The sequence below is a fragment of the Silene latifolia genome, unplaced genomic scaffold (assembly GCF_048544455.1).
Source record: "Silene latifolia isolate original U9 population unplaced genomic scaffold, ASM4854445v1 scaffold_124, whole genome shotgun sequence".
Taxonomy (NCBI): domain Eukaryota; kingdom Viridiplantae; phylum Streptophyta; class Magnoliopsida; order Caryophyllales; family Caryophyllaceae; genus Silene; species Silene latifolia.
Window position 1 is genome coordinate 398,948 of NW_027413129.1, and position 19,508 is coordinate 418,455.

General features: G+C 38.8%; 1 protein-coding gene across 1 annotated transcript; it reads right to left on the reverse strand.

Annotated features, from left to right (window-relative positions):
• Nucleotides 1–8,700: 8,700 nt before the first annotated feature.
• Nucleotides 8,701–14,127, reverse strand: LOC141637625 (putative linoleate 9S-lipoxygenase 5; the record flags this gene model as incomplete). Its single annotated transcript, XM_074447099.1, has 9 exons — nt 8,701–9,693; nt 9,780–10,043; nt 10,509–10,813; nt 10,908–11,015; nt 11,125–11,210; nt 11,333–11,662; nt 11,759–11,999; nt 12,372–12,667; nt 13,917–14,127. Coding segments are annotated over 9 exons (2,595 nt in total), but the record flags the coding sequence as incomplete, so codon positions are not given.
• Nucleotides 14,128–19,508: the final 5,381 nt, after the last annotated feature.

Here is a 19,508-nt window from a genome sequence, read left to right on the forward strand (position 1 = left end):
TCCTACCTTGTGCCTTCGTATTGCTTGTTGTTGCTTTGTTGTGAACGACTCTTAGCCTTCACTTTACTAACAAGCCGTGTTTGTGGGATCGATACTAGGATCCCGACTCACACACCCGAGACCGATTACGAGTGCCTAGTGCTTGACAAACACTAGTGCCTAACGCTCTCGCTTTCATTATTGTCGAGTGTTGCCGAGACCCGAGTATCGCGCTAGTGAGCGATCCTTCACTAGTTAGAAGATCCTTGTCGCTTGCATCTTGCCTTGAGACGGGCAAGGGTGCGCGCCACGATCCGGCAAAAGTATCGGACCGTGACACTAAGCCACTTGGATTGTTGCACAGTGTGATCCTTGCTTCACGGCCTTTAATCTTTGTATACTCCTTATTTTTGTTTTGTCGGTCGTCGTTCTTACCTCCTCTTCATACTAGTCCATCTAAGGTTGTCAACATCCTTCCAAATGTGCACGGGAGACGGGAATTCCGCCTCATTATCTTCTTTCCTAAAAGTCATACAAAATGCACTAGGAAAGCAAAGTAGAAAGGATTTGACGGATATAATGGCCATAAAATGTTATAATAGTATGCAAAATAGGCTCAATTAGGGGACTAAATGTGTGCAATTAAGAGTCACATCAACTGCCTAGCTCGATTTCTATTTTTTTCTTACGCACGTTGCAGGACGTGTAGACGCATGTGTCTTGATTAAGGATTTCTATCAGGCAACCCTTAACCCAAATCGTCATACCTTCCTGAATTTTTTTTAAAATTTAAATTATTAGCTGGACGACATCCATATTTACGAAAAAAAATTCCCTCACTTCGATGTCAAGTGCTAATAACATATTAAAACAAAAAATAACAAAGAATCCACTGGAATCGAAAAAAGTCGTAGACTTACCTCTTTTAAGCAGAGTTCGGCAATTGGGATAAATATTCTCACAGTTTCACTTTCAGGTTGATGAAATTGCGCAAATGTTTCTTCAGTATTCATCTGGAGACTTTCCTTTATGCGAGCTATTTCGTCTCTGTTGTCCTCCCCTCTAATTTAGTGCAAATCTTCAGATGACAATTGACTTATGTACATAAAGGGAGAAAAAAAAAGTAGTCATACCATTGTCTTAGAACATACGCTTCAGCGGTGTCAGGATTAAGGCGAATGGCGGAAAAAACAGACGAACTCCAACAATCTCCTGCGCACATATTTTATAAGTAAACAAAAGTAAGAAGAAAAAAAAAATGAAGTTAAAAATACCTCCATAAGCTGAAGACAAAACATATGTAGTAAGAACTATAGGGAGCGAGTCTATGGTCTCGGAAATTCTCCGAGCTTCATTTGCAACGAAATCATGCCACATAGTAAACGTTGAAGGCCTCAAACTAAGATAATCGACAAATGTAACAAGAGCTTTAAATTCTGAAAACCATGTACATAATTTAACGGTATAAAAAAAATGATAACCTTTTATCAGGAAGAATGATATCACAAGCATCTAACTCTCTGTCGTAATGCCTGAAATTCACTTTCCTTGGGCCACGAACATGAAGCGCTAAGCCCATAATGTCTGGCCAACAAATTAAAATTATAATAATTACAACAGATTTTATATTCAATTTTTTTTTCGGAAGGATTTTAAAAACGTTCATACCAAGCCTCCCTTGAATGCCCAATGCAGTCGATAGATGCATCAAGAGGCATAATATATGATCGAGGTCCTAATTCATTGCGCGAAAACTCAACAATTCTCGTTCGCGAGTTAATGATCATTTGCCATCTTTCGTCGCCTCTTCTAACATCTGCACGTATAGGGGTAATGACTGGGTTTGTTATCTGATACACATGACCCTCATGAAACGTCTCTACGAAAAGCTCGATGTCTTCATCGAACAAAATTGTTGAAATTTCTGTTCCCTAAAAGAATAAAAACAATATATGTAGATATACAGTATGACGTCATTAAATTGTAGTTCAAATACACGAAACGTAACCTAACCTAAAGCTTACTGCTCCATCTCTGAATAACAATTTCTGAAATTTAACTGTTCCACACCGAGATATAGCTTCACGTAAGACAGATTCTAGTTCCGCAACAACTGTAAAAGTTGTGGCTCCGTGGAGTAACTTCTGCGAGAGGAATTACTAACTCATACATAATGGTAGAGAAGAAAAGAAGAAGAAGAAGAAAATATTAGGAAGAGGTGTAGTATTATGAGGATGTCGTAAGAGTTATATTTATAGAGAGCTAAATACACTTCGAGGCCTTGAAAGCTTCAAATAAAAATTAAAAGGCGGCGACTTTAAGTGAAACATATCCACAAAAATGTTAAACATAACGCGGCAAGCATGCAGAACCGGTAATAAAAAGCACTAAAGATAGCGACAAAGATCGCCTAATCTGATAAACAGATGTATATAAGTAAACGAAGCGATGAACATGCAAGCAACTAAGACGGCCAATAAAAAAAACGCCGAATATGACAAACAGATTTGCAAGTAGATGTCTAGAATAGAGGTGATCATGGGCCGGGCCAATGCGGGCTTGGGCCAGGCCTTTAAAACAAAAGCGGCCCATTTTTGTGGGCCGGGCCGGGCCGGGCCAAGTGCATGGGCTTATTTAGCAAGCCCAAACCCGGCCCTTATGGGCTAATGCGGGCTTTTGGGCCTAAATGGGCTTTTTTGGGCCCTAAAATTTACGACTTACCATAGAAAATAATTAGCGTAATACCTTCAGTTACAACTTTTAAAATATACATAGTGTATAAAATTGTACAAAATATGATGAAAATTTACGACTTACCATAGAAAATAATTAGCGTAATACCTTCAGTTACAACTTTTAAAATATACATAGTGTATAAAATTGTACAAAATATGATGAAATGCATATGAATTGCTCTCTAAAATAAAATAAAGACAAACATCGCCACTTTAGAATGCTTAATCGTGCATTCGTAGATATGATTTATGTTATGTATACCTTGTTTTATAAATCTAAAAAAATAGAGTTGGGTATAACTTTAACGCTACTTTAATAGGTTTTATTAGAAAAAATATTTATTATTAATAAATATGGACCGGGCCGGGCCAAATGCTTGGCCCAAACCCGGGCCCAAAATATTTTGGGCTTTTTTAGGCCGGCCCATGGGCTGTTTTGGGCCAAAACTAAAGGCCCAAACCCTTCAAAAAAGCGGGCCGGGCCGGGTAGGGCCAATGGGCTTGGGCCATTTGATCAGCTCTAGTCTAGAAGTAAACGAAGCGATTAACATGTAAGAAAAATTCGAAGATTACCGACTACATTGATATGTGATAGGCATGCCAAAAAACCTTTGAGAAAGGAGTCAGATTAATGTAAACAAATGATACCAATCTTATAATGGAAGAATGAGAACATAATTGATATATAAGGGACCCAATTGATGGAACAATTCACTTAGCAATTCATCTGCCACATGAAAACATAACTAACATGTGAAGGACCCATTTGATAGAACCATTCATTTACCAAGTCACTTGGCAAAAAAAAAAAAAAAAAAAAAAAAAAAACTGAAAATATGCAGTAAATCAAAGTGAGAAAAATGGTACTCAGAAACTGAAATCTGCCGAATAAACAATTACCCATTGAAAGTAGAGTGAATTTTTTTTAACCTTAAAAGAGCAAAGACATGACCTACCTGCAGATATTATTCATATAAACCTAATTTACATATACATATTGCACACCATAGGCAAAAATTTTCCCCAAAAAAAATGGGTTGTGTTTATGATGAAAATAGGTTCAATTTAAAAGCACAATTATGAAAAAGTGGGTAAACTACTTGAACAAAAAAGGCTTCCATACAAAGCTTTCCATTAGTTAAAGTTATGCGCCTCATTTATACACCTGATTCGAAAACCATTTTATGTATGTCACCCTTAAAAGCTATGGCCGGAAAAAAAATGAACCATAGTAAACAGCTAACCGACTTTTCATAGTTGCCATTCATCGAAAGGAATCCTAAAGCAGTCCGTGATAAAAAAAAAATAAAAAAATAATAATAAATAACATCAAAATGTATCTAATTCATGTTATTTCGTAATCTAAGATGACTATTTAAAGAAACCAAAACCAGAAGTTTGATACGAATACATTCATCATAATATGCGTTTTTTCAAGAAGCAACGTCAAACTAATTAAAGCGACGCGCAAATACATTGTAGTGAATATTGCAAGAGAAAGGCCTGCAGGTTGTTCGAACACAACCATAAACAATTCTTTTATTACTAAAGCTTGCATTAAAGTGTACGACATGAAGCACTGAAAACAAAGTATACTAATACATAAAGCTTGAACTCGGAAGAATGATTCTTTATATTTAATATAGCAAGGTCGGTAAGGAATTGAAATGAGTCGAAAAATAGAGGATGCCCTAAGAATTGAGATTATAGCATATCGATTTGGCTTAGCTAGCTGAAGAACATGTATCTTAAACGGTACAACAATTACAACAAATGCAAGTAAGATAACACATAACCCGTAAATGTTCACCTTCTTTGCTTAATAATATTCATCAACACGAACACCATCATTACTAACAATCGTATAGAAACCTGAAGGTCTGCCTCAACATTATACATATGCAAGATTGCAAGTCATCTATGAAAAAAAAAAAGGCACATAAACTGATCAATACACTAAAGAGCACAACAATATACAATTTGCCCAGTAAAAGATGTTCCCAATGCACAAAAATAATCCCCCTTTTTTGTATTGCTCCATAAATAAATATACTAACAAATAAGTCGCCGAAATAAACTAAGACACTCCACACATAAGTGTTTCTTTGCGAGAAAATTTGTCTTGCGCCAAACTCTTAGCTGTTTTTGCTTTTTTATCCATTGAAATCATCTACTTCGGCTAACTGTTTGATTTCCTACTCTTTAAAAGAGTTTCGCTTTTACATAACTCATTTTTTTTTTATAATACCTTCGAGTCCAATTTCGTTTTTTCTTCAGCGTTTGCACTTATGAAATTGCAGGTTTTATTTACTCGTATATTAATCGACACTCTTCCTCGTAATGAAATGAACCGATAAGCATAATTACTGAACGATCTGAATAACATAGCTACAATATAAGCTCAGAAGCATAAGTTTCAACGGTACCACTGAATTAGAAAACCGAGGAAGAAGATTCTGATTTAAATATGTCACTCGTTTTTACTTCCTTACAAACATAATGTCATTACGATAACAAAATCTCCAAAAAGAAAACCTGATATGAGGTGATCATAAGCATTCGGTGTTCCAATTTAATTAAATAGATCATATACAAACGGTACAGTCGTTATTCACTGGATATACATATACCGTCTTACTGCAAGAAACCCTTAAAAATAACCAAAACAAACACAGGAAAAAAAAATATAGTTTAGTTCAGACAATTCATCAAACACTTGGCAAACAAATTTGTACAAAACACCGAGTAAAGTAACCATCTAATAAAATCACCAAAGGAAAATCAAAAATTTTGTAGAATTGAAACTTGTCATCTCCTCCAAAATGATCTTTTTACAAAAACACAATTAATGGTGTTCCACCAAAAAAAGAATCCTAAAAATCGAATTCCGACTACGGCAAAAATAACCTTTAAAGCCACCTTCAGTTTTACTAATGCATAAATTCTACTAATTTAGTTACCCGATTCATCACGATAGTAATATGGATCGTTTGTCAGCAAGCACAATTTGTTTTGTGTTAGAAAATAGAAACAATGAATAATGTCAGAATAACGTACCAATTTTATGTTACCAACGACGTTGTTCGCAAACAAAAAACGGCAGAATGAAGATGACGAAGAAAAAAGCCTACAATGAGCGAAAGACAAGAAACCCAAATTTGGTAGGAATGAAAATCAAAAACAATCAAAAGAAAAGAACGACAGCCCTTTTCCAATGCTCACAAAACTCATTTTTTTTATTTTATTTTTTAATTTTTTTAATTAGGTAGTAGTAAATGTGGTAGGGAAATAAAGTAGTGGTTTGACTGTAAATAGGGAGCTGGTCAAAGGGCAGAAGCACACTAAAAGAACCTCAATCCCCTTATTTTCTTTTTATATATGATATATGAAAAAGGCACATTATCCGAGATATGGATTAATATTAAAAATTAAAATGGATTAAAATTGGGTAGGGTTTGGAAACGCGGAATTGATTTCATCTTCATGATTTCAATTGTAAAAATCAAAATATTTAAATTCAATTCCAAATCCAATTTCAAAAGTTTGTTTGGAAAATCCATGAAACTGGAATTGGAATTGGGCGAGAGTCGGGACAGATCTGGGTCGAGGTCATCGATTTTTTTTCATTAAAAATAAATAAATATTGTCACGGAAATATTTACGATCGGAAAAAATATTATAAATAAAAATATTTCGATGAACTTTGCATAACAAAAAAACGTAAATAGTGATAGAATTGAAATGACTACTATATGGTAGGAATTTGAAAGACTCAAATTTTAACTAGGTGAGGGATTCATAAAGAATTGAGTTCAATTCCAATTCCAAATTCTAGGGGTTCCCAAACACTTGAAATGTCTTAATTACGAAATTAATTCCAATTCTAAATTGCCAAACACACCATAAGTGGGGTATTTCGTAGGAAAATAGTTGAACGATGTTTTATGGTGATATAAGGTTGAAATTTAGTACTCCGTATCAACTTAATGAATTGAATGAGTCCGGATAAAAAAAAAGGGGTATGTTCTTTTATGAACGTAATTTACTCAATCATGGACGTTGCTTTTTACATTTTACTCAATCAAACACTTTCTTTCCTTTTAATTTCCCCTAGTTTTTTTCAACACTCCCTCCCCAACCGTTAGCCACCCCACCGCCTACCACCTTCCCTCCAACCACTCCATCAACGACCACCTCTCCCATCGCCGACCACCTCCCCGCCCCTGTCCACCTTCCCCACAAACAATTACCTTATCTTACAAACAACCACTTCACCATCCGCCGTCTGCTACCTCCGTCCCTACCACCACCGTCGCGCACCTCCGTCCTACCCCTACCACCACCATCGCCGACCACCATATCTGTCACCTTCCCCACAAATAATTAGCTTCTTGAATTAAACCTTAATTGTAAAATTTAACTTAATTGAATTTGTTGTTAGTTAATTTTGGTGCAAATATTTGATGTATTGTTGATGAAATTAGATTACTTACTAGTTTAATGTGCGAATAAAGTGCATAATTGATGAATTTGTAAGAAAAAGAGAGAAAAGAAATAAGAGATAATTTTTTCCTTAGTTTTTTGAAAAAGGGTATACAATGAAAAAATTATGAAAAAAAGTTTATGAAACAGTAAAAACGCGTCTATAAAAAAATCATAACATAAAAAATCATAACTTGAATGATCTTATTGTAATTATTATTACAAATTGTCCAAAAACAAATCAAGTTTCAATATACCATTGGTCAAATTACACATGTACTAATTATAAATCGGAAAATTTAAGTGGTACCCTTGAACTTTGTCATTTTGCACGTGGTATCCAACGTTTTAAGTTTGTGCACATGTTATTCTTGAGATTTGATTTTCAAGCATAACATGCCCTTTTTATCGTTCTTAAAATTTTCAAATGAGCATAAATCATAGACCAGAAATCGGAATTGACTAATTTCCTTTTCCAAATTGATTGCCTTTTCGAGATCTATAAATTGATAAAACGAAAATGGTCACTTGAAAATTTAAGATCGAAGATATGGTTGATTTGAGATTTTCGTTAAAAAAAAACCCTATAAAATGTCAGTCGACAATTTTTTTTCTCAAATCTTAGATTATGACAAGATAATCATTTTAGGAAAAAAATTGGCCTACTCTGAATTCCGGTCTAGGAGTTATGAACAATTACGTTTTTTTTTATAGCGACAAAAAAAGTATGTTGTGCATGAAAATTAAACATGAAGGGTATTATGTACACAAACTTAAAAAGTTGGATACCACGTACAAAATGGTAAAGTTAGAGGGTACCACGTGAATTTTTCGATTATAAAAAGAGTTAATAATAGGAACATAATAGTGACACTATAAACTTATGCTGATTTTCGCAGTACATATTTTCCTCATTACAGTATACTATTGACAATTATACCCTTCTCATCTTCCCTCTCTAACTTCTCCCTTCAACCTCTGACGCCCTAACCACTGTGCCTTCGGCCACCTCCTACCCTTATGCGCGACCCTTAAGTAATTCCCTACCACAGCCACTGCCAACAACCCCACGCCCTACCCAACGCGACCCTCTCCCTTCTCTCAGCTTTCGTACCACCGGCCGCTTATTCGCTCATCCCCACAACCGCATCCAACCACCGGTGGGCCACCTCCAACCACCACCACCCTCAAAACCTAATAAACCCCAAAACCATAATACTCCATAAAATTAATAAATTACTTAAACAATAATCAATTCTTTGAATTATGATTTACAATTAGCGAATTAAATATATTTTTCATGTTCAAATTTTTCATCTATAATTGAGAAATTGATTAATTTGAGAAGTGCAGTTGGTTAGGAATCGAGAGATTTTGGTATAGTGGTTTTTCTTAGTCTTAGGGAGTGACTAGTGAGGGGGTATCAAATGGAAAGCAAGGGGTAAACAGAATTGCAATGAGTAAAAAACGTACTAAAAAATAAATTACGTAAACTTATCGAGTCTATCATTTTAATATTTATAATGAATATACTCGTACTATTTTTAAAAAAAGAGGCCGAAGCCGATTACATAGCTATAAAACGAGTAACACACTAACACTCATTCCTTAGAATATACTATGGCTCCATCTCCTGCAGATTATCATTTTTAGTCAAACACCATATACTTGTTTGTTAGTGGGATAGTGGATATTGAATGAACAAAGCAGCTCATTTTCATCAAGGTAGCATTTAGATTTACATCATATTGAGATGCTGTTGGGAATTCCCCTGGCAGTAACCCCAGCATCACTTGTTGGCATAAGCAACGTATACGGCATGTTCACCGGTCCGCTCCGATTCCTCAACTCCCCTCTCTTATTCCTCTCTTCAATCTCCCCTTCTATTTCCTCCAACCTTCTCTTAAACCTCTTAAACCCCTCCACTGGACCGTTATCAAAAACCGATTCCTCGTCATCTCTCCGTCCCAAATACACCTCATCTGACGTATGCGTCGACAGTATCTCTATCAACGAAACACCCAACAATGTCTTCCACTGGCTTGTTATAGTTTTAAGCAGTACATTCTCAAAGTCGGTTTTGAGCTCCTCGTGCACCGGTGTCCCTGGTTCAGGCATGAACCGCCGGCTTGTTGTTGGACGGTTTGGGAGGTACCCTGCGTAAGGGTACTGCCCAAAGTTGACCGCTGCGTGGAGGGCAGATGCTATCCATATGATGGTGGTGCATGTTTGTATGAGTACGTCAATTGTTGTCAATTCAGGCCACCATGGTTTATGTTTGAGGTCACCATGGCCTTCATTTCGGAGTTCCTGCCACCATGATTGGAGCTCCGTGTCATTGGTGATCATGTCGGAGTTTTTGTAGTAGAATGTGCAGTAGGTTGTGACCCATTCCTCTATAGCTGCCCAGATTGACAGTCCGTCTACTGCAAATGGGTAGTCCTCTATGAGCAGTTTGTAGCCGTGAGGGCTATCCGGGTCTTTTTCAGCCATGCCTCTGTAAATGTGGTAAACAGAATGTTAGTCCCAAAATGATTTGGGGTTCGCTGTATGGATAATAATTACGCAAGACCAAGTGAGTACCTTTTGATAAGATCTGCAGGAAGGGGTTGATCAGTGAACACCCAATCCTTGTAAACAGCAGAAGACATTTCCAAGGCATACTTTCCAGGAAAAACAGTTTGCTCCAGTATTCCCCCAGCACCAATGAGGATCTGCCTTGCTAATGCATTTATGTACATAGTATCACGAAAGTGCGGACTCAATAGTTTGTGTATCGGATGAATCACACTCAGCTGCCTGTTACTTGCTATCACAAACGGCTCGATCACTGCGTGTGTGTTCAACCTGAGACAAACCATACATACATCTCACTCTTGTTGATAAAGTTGCACCAGGGAATTCCTGATTTCATTGGGTTATACTTCACAAAACTGAGCCTACCAGACTTATCCAGCTTCAATTTTGCTTGACCCTATATTTGCCCGATTCCAAATGACATTTTGAAAACAAATCGATTTTAAATGACCCAGTCATCCGAAATAATTAATTTGAAGTTACGCTTAGGCTTATATCTACACGATAGATAGGAAAACCTTAGTAGACATGAACTGAATCAGAATCGAGGAGCTGACCAGTAAGGCAGTAATCATGGATCTTGAAATAACCCAACACGAATCAACTTATAGACAAAATGGCCAGACAACATCACACATGAAAATGCTCGAACTTGACAGGACCTGACCCGAAATGCATAATACACACAATTCTAATAAGCAGTTTGTTATGTGTAAATAAATAGAGTTAGCTTACCAATGGCAAACAAGTTGATGATAGCCAGAATCGTTTACAGACACATAGACTTTAGCCAGCTGCCAAATGGAGCCATCAACCCCACCTTCAGCCGGTGTATAAACTTTGCTAACAGCACCAAACTCATCTCCATCAGGGTGAGGCAAGCTTAACTCAATAGCCAGGGGCTTCAAGGTTCCATCATCTTTCAAAAAGAGTAGCGTTCTGGTAGCGTAAGTCTTTGTCTCAGTCGTGTTTATTCGCCTCAGATAAGGCATCAAAGCGTCATGATGATCCAAGATGAACATCTTCTTGTTCTTCATTGCCTGACCAAATACATTGTCTGATCAGACTCACGAATTCATTTAGTTTGTGACATTAACTTGCACAGATTACCCTGACTTCAAAGAAAAGAGTTACCTCATCCACAGAAAACCCTTCTAGATTTTTCTCAATATGATCTTCCCTGATTGTACTCCTGTGATCTCCGTATTGTTCCGGGTCTAGCTCACTAACAGGAGGAAAAACCTGCAGTTGTAAGAGAAGTTATAAGTCTGCCATAATCTGCAGTTCATCGGCTTAACAGGTAAAAGCTTTTTAGTTGCATAATCAAATTATTATCAGTTGTAAAATTTACCTCAAGGCGGCGTATCACAACAGGATTAACTCCAGCTAACATTTCCCGAGCGAATTCTTCATCACTAGTCCATGCTGACTTATCCTCTGCTTGGTCATAGAAAGAGTAATAGCATCAGAATTTTTTATGCCAGACATTACAGTAAGACGGTCTTATACATTAGTTACTATATCGAAAAACGGACTCTAATATCGTTGGAGATGTATACCTCTGATTATATGAGGCACAGGAAATTTGAGGTGCCGAATGTCAAGGTGAAAAAACTCTTTGAGCATGTCCAATGTCGTTTTCTCTTCGAGGGAAGGAGCATCAAGTAGTTTAATTTCATGTTTGTAGAGTTTGAGAGTATCTTCTAAACAATCGAATTCAGTAGGAGTTTTGTTAAAGAGAGCATTAAGTCCAGCTTGCAAGGCATGAACTATTGCTTTTAGAGAATGAGACATGTAATCTGCCATCTTTAGAGGCCCAAACTTTTCATCTTTAGGAACGTATATATCCAAGCTCACCACATATGGCAGTCTACTCTCGCTGTACTGGTCTACAACATCACACAGGAACTTTCTTTAGTAAGGTTTTCGTTTTTATGAAACCAGATACATTTAGTTTTCACAAGGCCAAGAAATTGTATGCAAACCTGTTTTGGATGATGAACGTCCAGTTCTACCTCTGCGAGGATACGGATAATCTTCAGACCCTCCGAGTACAGGCCGGACATGATTCGAACCCTTATCTGGACTTCCAAGATCATTGTAGTAAGCATAGTCATAGACACGGTCCCATTCCTCCAGTTTTCCATCTCCATTTCCTCTAAGTATCTCTAGTTCTTCTTCTCTGTAGACTCTTAGAGGTACCGGGGTTTCAGCTGGCAGATATGCCTGCATTATTCATTGCCAAACTGTGACATTAGTTGACCAATTTAACTACACAGTTCATCTTATAGACATATACAAGGAAAATGAAATATCAGAAATTTTTAGTTAAATTTTCGAAAAAAAATTCAACTTTTCCTTATGGCATTACTCGTTTGGCCCTGCTGGAAATTTTAGGCCACCTAAGGGTAAATCCTGACTCCGCCACTGACTGGTATGAAGGTATACTATCCGAAAACCAAAGTCAATCACTCTGTGTTGAAAGTTTAATCACAAAGATAAAGTTGCGTACATTAACCTCCATACTGTACACTATAAACGAGAGACTGAGTCAGAATAATGTTGTACATTTCAACTGAATAATTGTACGATAATTACCTGATTGCGAAAGAAAATGCGGTACATATTCTTGTAGCGGGCAGTGGGATAAACCCAAGAATTGCAAACAAAGTGAAGTTGATGGTCGTGATTTGGAATGCCATTTAAGGAAACACTTTGGAGATAAAATTCAGAATGATGCTCATTTCGTACTATCAATGCGCCTGGCACTCCAAAATCAGCATCCAATTCGAACCTTACTTTGAAACCCAACTCAGTTGGGTTCACACCGGGAGAAGACACTATCCAATTGTCAACACATGTAGGCCTGCTTCGTTTCCCTCTCATTTCATTACCTACATATCACATTTAAGTTTTCATTACCTACATGTCACATTTTAATTCGGCATTTACTATGGGTGCTAATAAGGTTTAATATGGGTAGTTTCGGATCAGGTCCTCAGCTGTGATGCTCGGAGTCTTCACCTAACCCTGAGGATCTGGTGGACAAGATCTAGACACGGATCCGGATATGGATCCTTGACGGATCCTTCTATGAGAAATCGGTATAAGAGAGTGTTTTGTTCTTACCCTATGTTTCGTACAGCAGCCCTATATCAGGAGTGTTTTTGACATGAATTTAATGTTGTAATAAAGTCTTCATTCATGTTAAACATGAAGAAACTAATTTTCCTTTCCTTTCCTTTCTTTGATTTTTTTAACTAATAATCAATTTTTTCAGAAAAAAATAAAAATTAGCCGAGTCCAAATTTAAATTTGGATCCTCGTATCCGAGTCCTTGTTTTTGAGATTTCAAGGATCCGACACTCGGATCCGTACCCGTGTCGGATCCTCGTATTCAAGTCCGAGCATCACAGGTCCTCAGTGTTAAAGATTTTATCTAGACTACTTTTCATGAATGATCGTTGATGAGATTTCACATTCATCATTTTGGGTCATTTCCAATCAAGTTATTACAGGATCCGTCAAAGAATGGGTTGGAACATACAAAATTTAAAGTAAAAGTATACGGGTCGTATTTTATAATCTAATATTTGTCTTGCATGTGATCCTCTTATCAGTGTAGTTTTACCAAGTCAATGTACAGATTAGTAGTAGCATTATTGGTGTCCACTATGTCCTTTTGTTATGTTAAACAAATTTTGAGAAGGAATGATTTGTATTATTATACTATCATCAAAATATTTAATTAATAATGAAGCAACCAAAGGATAATATTCAGAAGTTAGCGAGGTAATGCTTCATTAAAGTATAAACATGATCGATCATGTTTGTAATAAAACAGTACATTCGTGCAGGAAAGACCATCTCGGATCCGATGAAAACAGCCATACTTCGTCGTTTACACGCTGTCTTAATTAGTAGTTAGTACCCTTAGTATTTTGTTACCAACTTTGTGGATATGTCGGGTTTGAAATTTGAAATTGACCCTTGTATCTCGATTACAGTAAATAAACCTTACTGAGCAAAACTTTGGTGTAACGACGTAAGGAGTATACATATTTTAACATGTTACGGCTTTACTCACCGCTATCTGGTAATGCATGAAATAAGACAGTAAAGACAGGTTACAACAGAGCATACCAGGATCACCAATATCAGCACTGACAAGCTCAAACCAGACCTTCCGGCCAGCCATCTCGTCAACCCGATCAACAAGGGATGCACCCAAGTCTTTGAACAACCCCAACACCGTCTTCTCAATCACGATCACCGTTCCCTCGATAATAACCTTCCTGTAAAGTATGTGATAATATTGTGAATTGTTAATCTCAGTAATATTTACACGAGGAGTTTATATACTAGTTTACATAGGATGCTAATAATACATAGGATGCTAACAATCATATCTAATAGACACACTTTAATTAGTGGAGCAACCACAAACTAATTATAACAATAATATATGCTAAAAGAGGATGCTAATTATAACTAATGATAACTAATGATGTATTGCACAAATTACGTTTGATTTGCTCCTTGAATAGAGGATGCTAATCTTGAGTTTTGACTTGGTTGAATAATATCTTTGACATTCCCGCTCAAGATGGACGGGCGATAGCGAAGGCCAATCTTGGAAGAAAGCAATAAGAACCGTGGCTTGTGGAGCGGCTTAGTAAGAGTGTCTGCTAGCTGATCAGACCCGTTGATATGTTGAACTCGTATGTAACCGTTGCGAATCTGTTCTTTGACAAAGTGGAAGGCGAGTGCAACATGTTTCATTCTGGAGTGAAAAACTGGGTTGGCCGAGTAGGTAGTAGTACTGAGGTTGTCGCAATAGATCAATGGTGGAGTAGTAGTAGTAATGCCAAGTTCGAGCAGAAGATTTTGGAGCCATATGAGCTCGGCAGAGGTACTTGCGACGGCTCTAAACTCAGCTTCGGTAGAGGAACACGAGACCGCCTTTTGTTTCTTAGCGGACCATGAGATAGGGTTACTACCTAAGTAAATAATGTAACCAGTGGTAGAAAGGTAGTCATGAGGGTCACCTCCCCAATCTGCGTCACAAAACGCGTGGAGGCACAGTTGTGTCGAGGCACGCAAATGAATGCCGAGATGGAGTGTACCATTTAAGTAACGAAGAAGTCGTTTCAGGGCGGCCCAATGAGTGGTGGTTGGATGGGTTAGGAATTGGGCCAATTTGTTGACAGAGAAGGCAATATCGGGTCGAGTGAGTGAAAGGTATTGCAAACTACCCACGATAGAGCGGTAGTCTGACTCATTTTCGACTGGACTGGTCGGGTCTTTTACGAGAGGTGGGTGAGCAAGCATAGGGGTTGACGCGGGTTTGGAGTTTTCCATTTTGAATTTAGCAAGGAGATCATACAAGTACTTGGTTTGATTGAGATGTAACCCGGTTTTGGTTGGGGTGACTTCGATTCCTAAGAAATACGATAATTGTCCTAAGTCTTTTAAAGAAAATTGGTGTGAGATTTTGGTGATAAAATCAGTGATATGAGTTTTATGTGGTCCGGTTACGATTATATCATCAACGTAAATTAAAACAAGTAAAGTGGTGGTAGTGGTTTTGAGAATAAACAACGATGGGTCTGATAAAGAATTTTGAAAACCTGAATCGATAAGATAGTTCTTTAACTCGGTGTACCATGCGCGTGGTGCCTGTTTAAGGCCATAAATAGCTTTGTTGAGTCTGCAAACATAGGAAGGGTTATTAGAATCGCTAAAACCTCCGGGTTGGGTCATGAAAACGGACTCGGTTAGTCGACCCTGCAAGAAGGCGTTATTAATGTCAATTTGGTGTAGGTGCCATTTTTGCGTGACAGCAAGGGTGAGGATTAATCGAATTGTAGTCGGTTTGATGACTGGACTAAACGTTTCCGAATAGTCAATCCCGGGTCGTTGATGAAAGCCTTTAGCAACAAGGCGAGCCTTGTGTTGTTTGAGACTACCATCGGGGTTATATTTGATGCGGAATACCCATTTGCAACCCACTACGTTAGTGGCTTGGTGAGGTGGGACGAGGGTCCAGGTCTGATTTCGTGTGAGGGCGTCAAATTCATCGGTCATAGCTTGTCGCCAGTGAGGGTGGAGGAGGGCTTGTTTTGTTGTGGTTGGTGTGGTATGGGTAAGCGAAAGAGTGGCAGTGTTGGCATTTTTGTTGGTTTGGAAGTATCGGGGATTAGGCATAATGATGTTGTTTGATAGGCGGGTTCGGTGGATGGGTGGTGGAGGTGGAGGAGGTGGTGGTGTAGGGGTCGTGGCAGTGGTGGAAGCAGAGGAGGGCGAGGTAGGAGGTGTTATGGTAGCGTGTGGAAAGTCAGGTGGTGTCGAGGAGGGAGTGGAGGAGTGAGTGGTTGGGGAAACAGGAGGTGACGAAGTAGGCGATGTAGGAGTTGGGGTTATGGGCTGGGTTGGTTCAGAGGCACGGGCAGGTGGGTCAATGGGTGGTAGGAGAGGAACGGTCAAGGTGCACCATTGACTCGGAGTATGAGCGGGTGTGAAGGTGGAGCTGGTTAAGGCGAGATAAGAGTATTCGGATTCGACAAAGCGAACATGTCTCGAGGTATATAAACGATTGGTGATGGGATTGAGGCATAAGTAGGCACTTTGTGTATTTGAATACCCGACAAAAACGCAAGGGGTCGATTTGGGTTCTAGTTTGTGGTTGGTATATGGTTTTAACCACGGGTAGCATAGACAGCCGAAGGGTCGTAATTTGTGATAATTGGGTTGTTGATTGAAGAGAATTTTGTATGGACATTGATTGTTTAGAGTTGGAGTTGGGAGTCGGTTTATGAGGTAAGCGGCAGTGGAGAACGCATAAGGCCAATATTTGGTTGGCATTCGTGCTTGGGTGAGTAAGGCCAAGCCGGTTTCAACTATATGACGGTGACGGCGCTCCGCGAACCCGTTGTGTTCGGGAGTGTGTGGTGGTGATGTGAGATGGGTTATACCATTATCCAGTAGGTTTGGATTGATTTTAATATATTCACCGCCATTATCCGAATAAAATTGGCGAATAGGACGGTTGAAGTATTTTTCGATGATGGCTTTGAATCGATGAAAGGTGATAGCTGTATCGGATTTATTTTTTAATGGATATAGCCAAAAATAATGGGTGAAATGGTCGACGAAGATGACATAATATTTGTATGCATCTTCTGATATTATCGGGGACGTCCATACATCGGAATAGACGAGGTCAAAAGGTGCGTGAGATTGGAGAGTCGAAAAGGAGAAGGGTAACTTGTGGCTTTTGTTAATTAAGCAAGAGTTACAATGCGATAAGTCGGAAATATGAAAATGAAAGCTAGAACTTAATAAACGTAAGATCGAATTGGAGGGATGTCCTAAACGAGCATGCCACAAGGTGCTCGAGGATTTATTGGCAGCTAAGGCTTGAGGCGGCTTGGTGGAGGGATTCCATAGGTATGAGCCATTGACAAATGGTCCTTCAAGCAGAGTTTCCCCCGTTTTGATTACCTTGAAACAAAAAGAGGTAGAGGAAAATAGAGCATAAGCATGGTTATCGGTGCAAAATTGTGAGACGGAAATTAATGGTCGAGAAATTTGAGGAACAACAAGAACATTATGAAAACGTAAAATATGGTGAGATGTAGGGATGGAGAAAGAACCGAGATGAGAGATGGACAAGGACGAGCCGTCACCGATCACGAGATCGTCAGGTCCATCATATGGGGTATGAAAGGCGAGTGTGTTGAGATCGTTGGTGATGTGGTTGGAGGCACCACTGTCAATAAGGTATGAGGTGGAGGGTCCGGTAGAGGTGGTGGCGGTGTGAGCAGTAGGGCGTGTCTGTCGAGTAGGAGGTGGAGGGAATATAACATTCGGGTAGTCCCTCTTGAAGTCGGGACAGTAACTAATAACATGACCAGTGACTCGACAATATTGACAGCGGCCACGAAATGGGTTTGAGTTCGAAGCATGGTTAGGTTGGACACGATTTTGAGAGTTGGGTTGATAGGTGTTTTGGTTTTGTGGGTGATGGCGTGATTGGTTGTTGTTGGTGGAGGGTGAATAGCGTGTGGTGTTGTGGGTATGGTGATAGGGTCGGGTATAGGCAGCATGTGCCGAGGGGTTGAAAGCAGCAGTAGTGTTTGGAGGTGGTTGGTTTTTGAGGGTGAGTTCGTGTTGAATTAATTTCTCATGAAATAATTCAAACGAGATGGGTGAGTCACGGGCACGAACGCCATCGATGACGGGGTAATAAAGTTTATAGTCAAGGCCATTGATAATGTGTGAGGTTATATCTTCGGCATCGACGGGTTTGCCTAGTTGTGCTAATTGGGTTGTACATTCTTTAATGGCAAGCATGTACTCGGAGATGGTTTTGCCGGCATGGGTGATGGTGCGGAGGCGATCCTTCAGTTGTAAGATATGACCTCGGGAAGGGTTGGCATAGGTTGTGGCGAGGGTTGTCCAAGCCTCGTGAGATGTGGTTGCATCGAGGAGGACGGGCTGAACAGCTGGGTCGAGGGTGCCTGCTAAAGCTCCTAGGATTAAGTGGTCTTGACGAAACCAAGTTTCGTAGGCTGGGTTGGGAATTGGTTGAGGGTCCGGTTTTGTTTGTGGTGGCGGCGGGGGTGGTAGTTTCGGGTGGTGGTTTGACGGTTCCATCGAGATAGGCGAAAAGGCCAAAGCCAAGGAAGAGGCGACTGATTTGGTAATGCCAAGCTTGGTAGTTTGTCGGTGTTAGTTTGGTACAGGTGGGAAACGAAATGGAGATAAGGGGTTTGTTTGGTTCAGCGGTGTTGGGTATTTGAGCGCTAGTGGTTGCCATGGGTGTACCGACGGTGGTTAGGGCAGCGGAGATGGTGATTAGTATGAGGATCGATGTGATTCCTGATACCATGTAAAGTATGTGATAATATTGTGAATTGTTAATCTCAGTAATATTTACACGAGGAGTTTATATACTAGTTTACATAGGATGCTAATAATACATAGGATGCTAACAATCATATCTAATAGACACACTTTAATTAGTGGAGCAACCACAAACTAATTATAACAATAATATATGCTAAAAGAGGATGCTAATTATAACTAATGATAACTAATGATGTATTGCACAAATTACGTTTGATTTGCTCCTTGAATAGAGGATGCTAATCTTGAGTTTTGACTTGGTTGAATAATATCTTTGACACTTCCCACCATCTTTCTTCTCACTCACAACTACCCCTGTATTAGTTTTGTTATTCAGCACATTGACAATCCTGTTTTGCAAAAGTCTCCGAGTTCCTTTAATCTTGGACAACCCGATGTTTGAATATCGTGTTGGGAATCGAGTGACATTATTCTTCTGTAGGAGAAGAAATGAAGTTGACTTTGTAGAAGTTATGGAAAATGGGAAATGGAGGTTGGCATTGGCCATCATAGGCTCGACTCTCGAGGAATTCTATCACCCAAATGTGGATGATGTAATTTGGAAATGTGCTTTCTGCAAGTTTTTTCCTGTACTATGTGTATTCATGAACAGATTTGGGTCAACAATGATGTTAATATTATATTACAATCACAATAATTGTGATCTCAGTTTCGTATGGGGAGGTAATAACGAACTTCTTAAAGACAATATTCCTTTGAATTTTTATATTGTTTTTTAAAACTTTTTCTCTAGTATAATAATATTGCTAGAGAAGACTTGCACTTAAAATATTATGTGATGGAGCAGTTACTGAATCATACTTT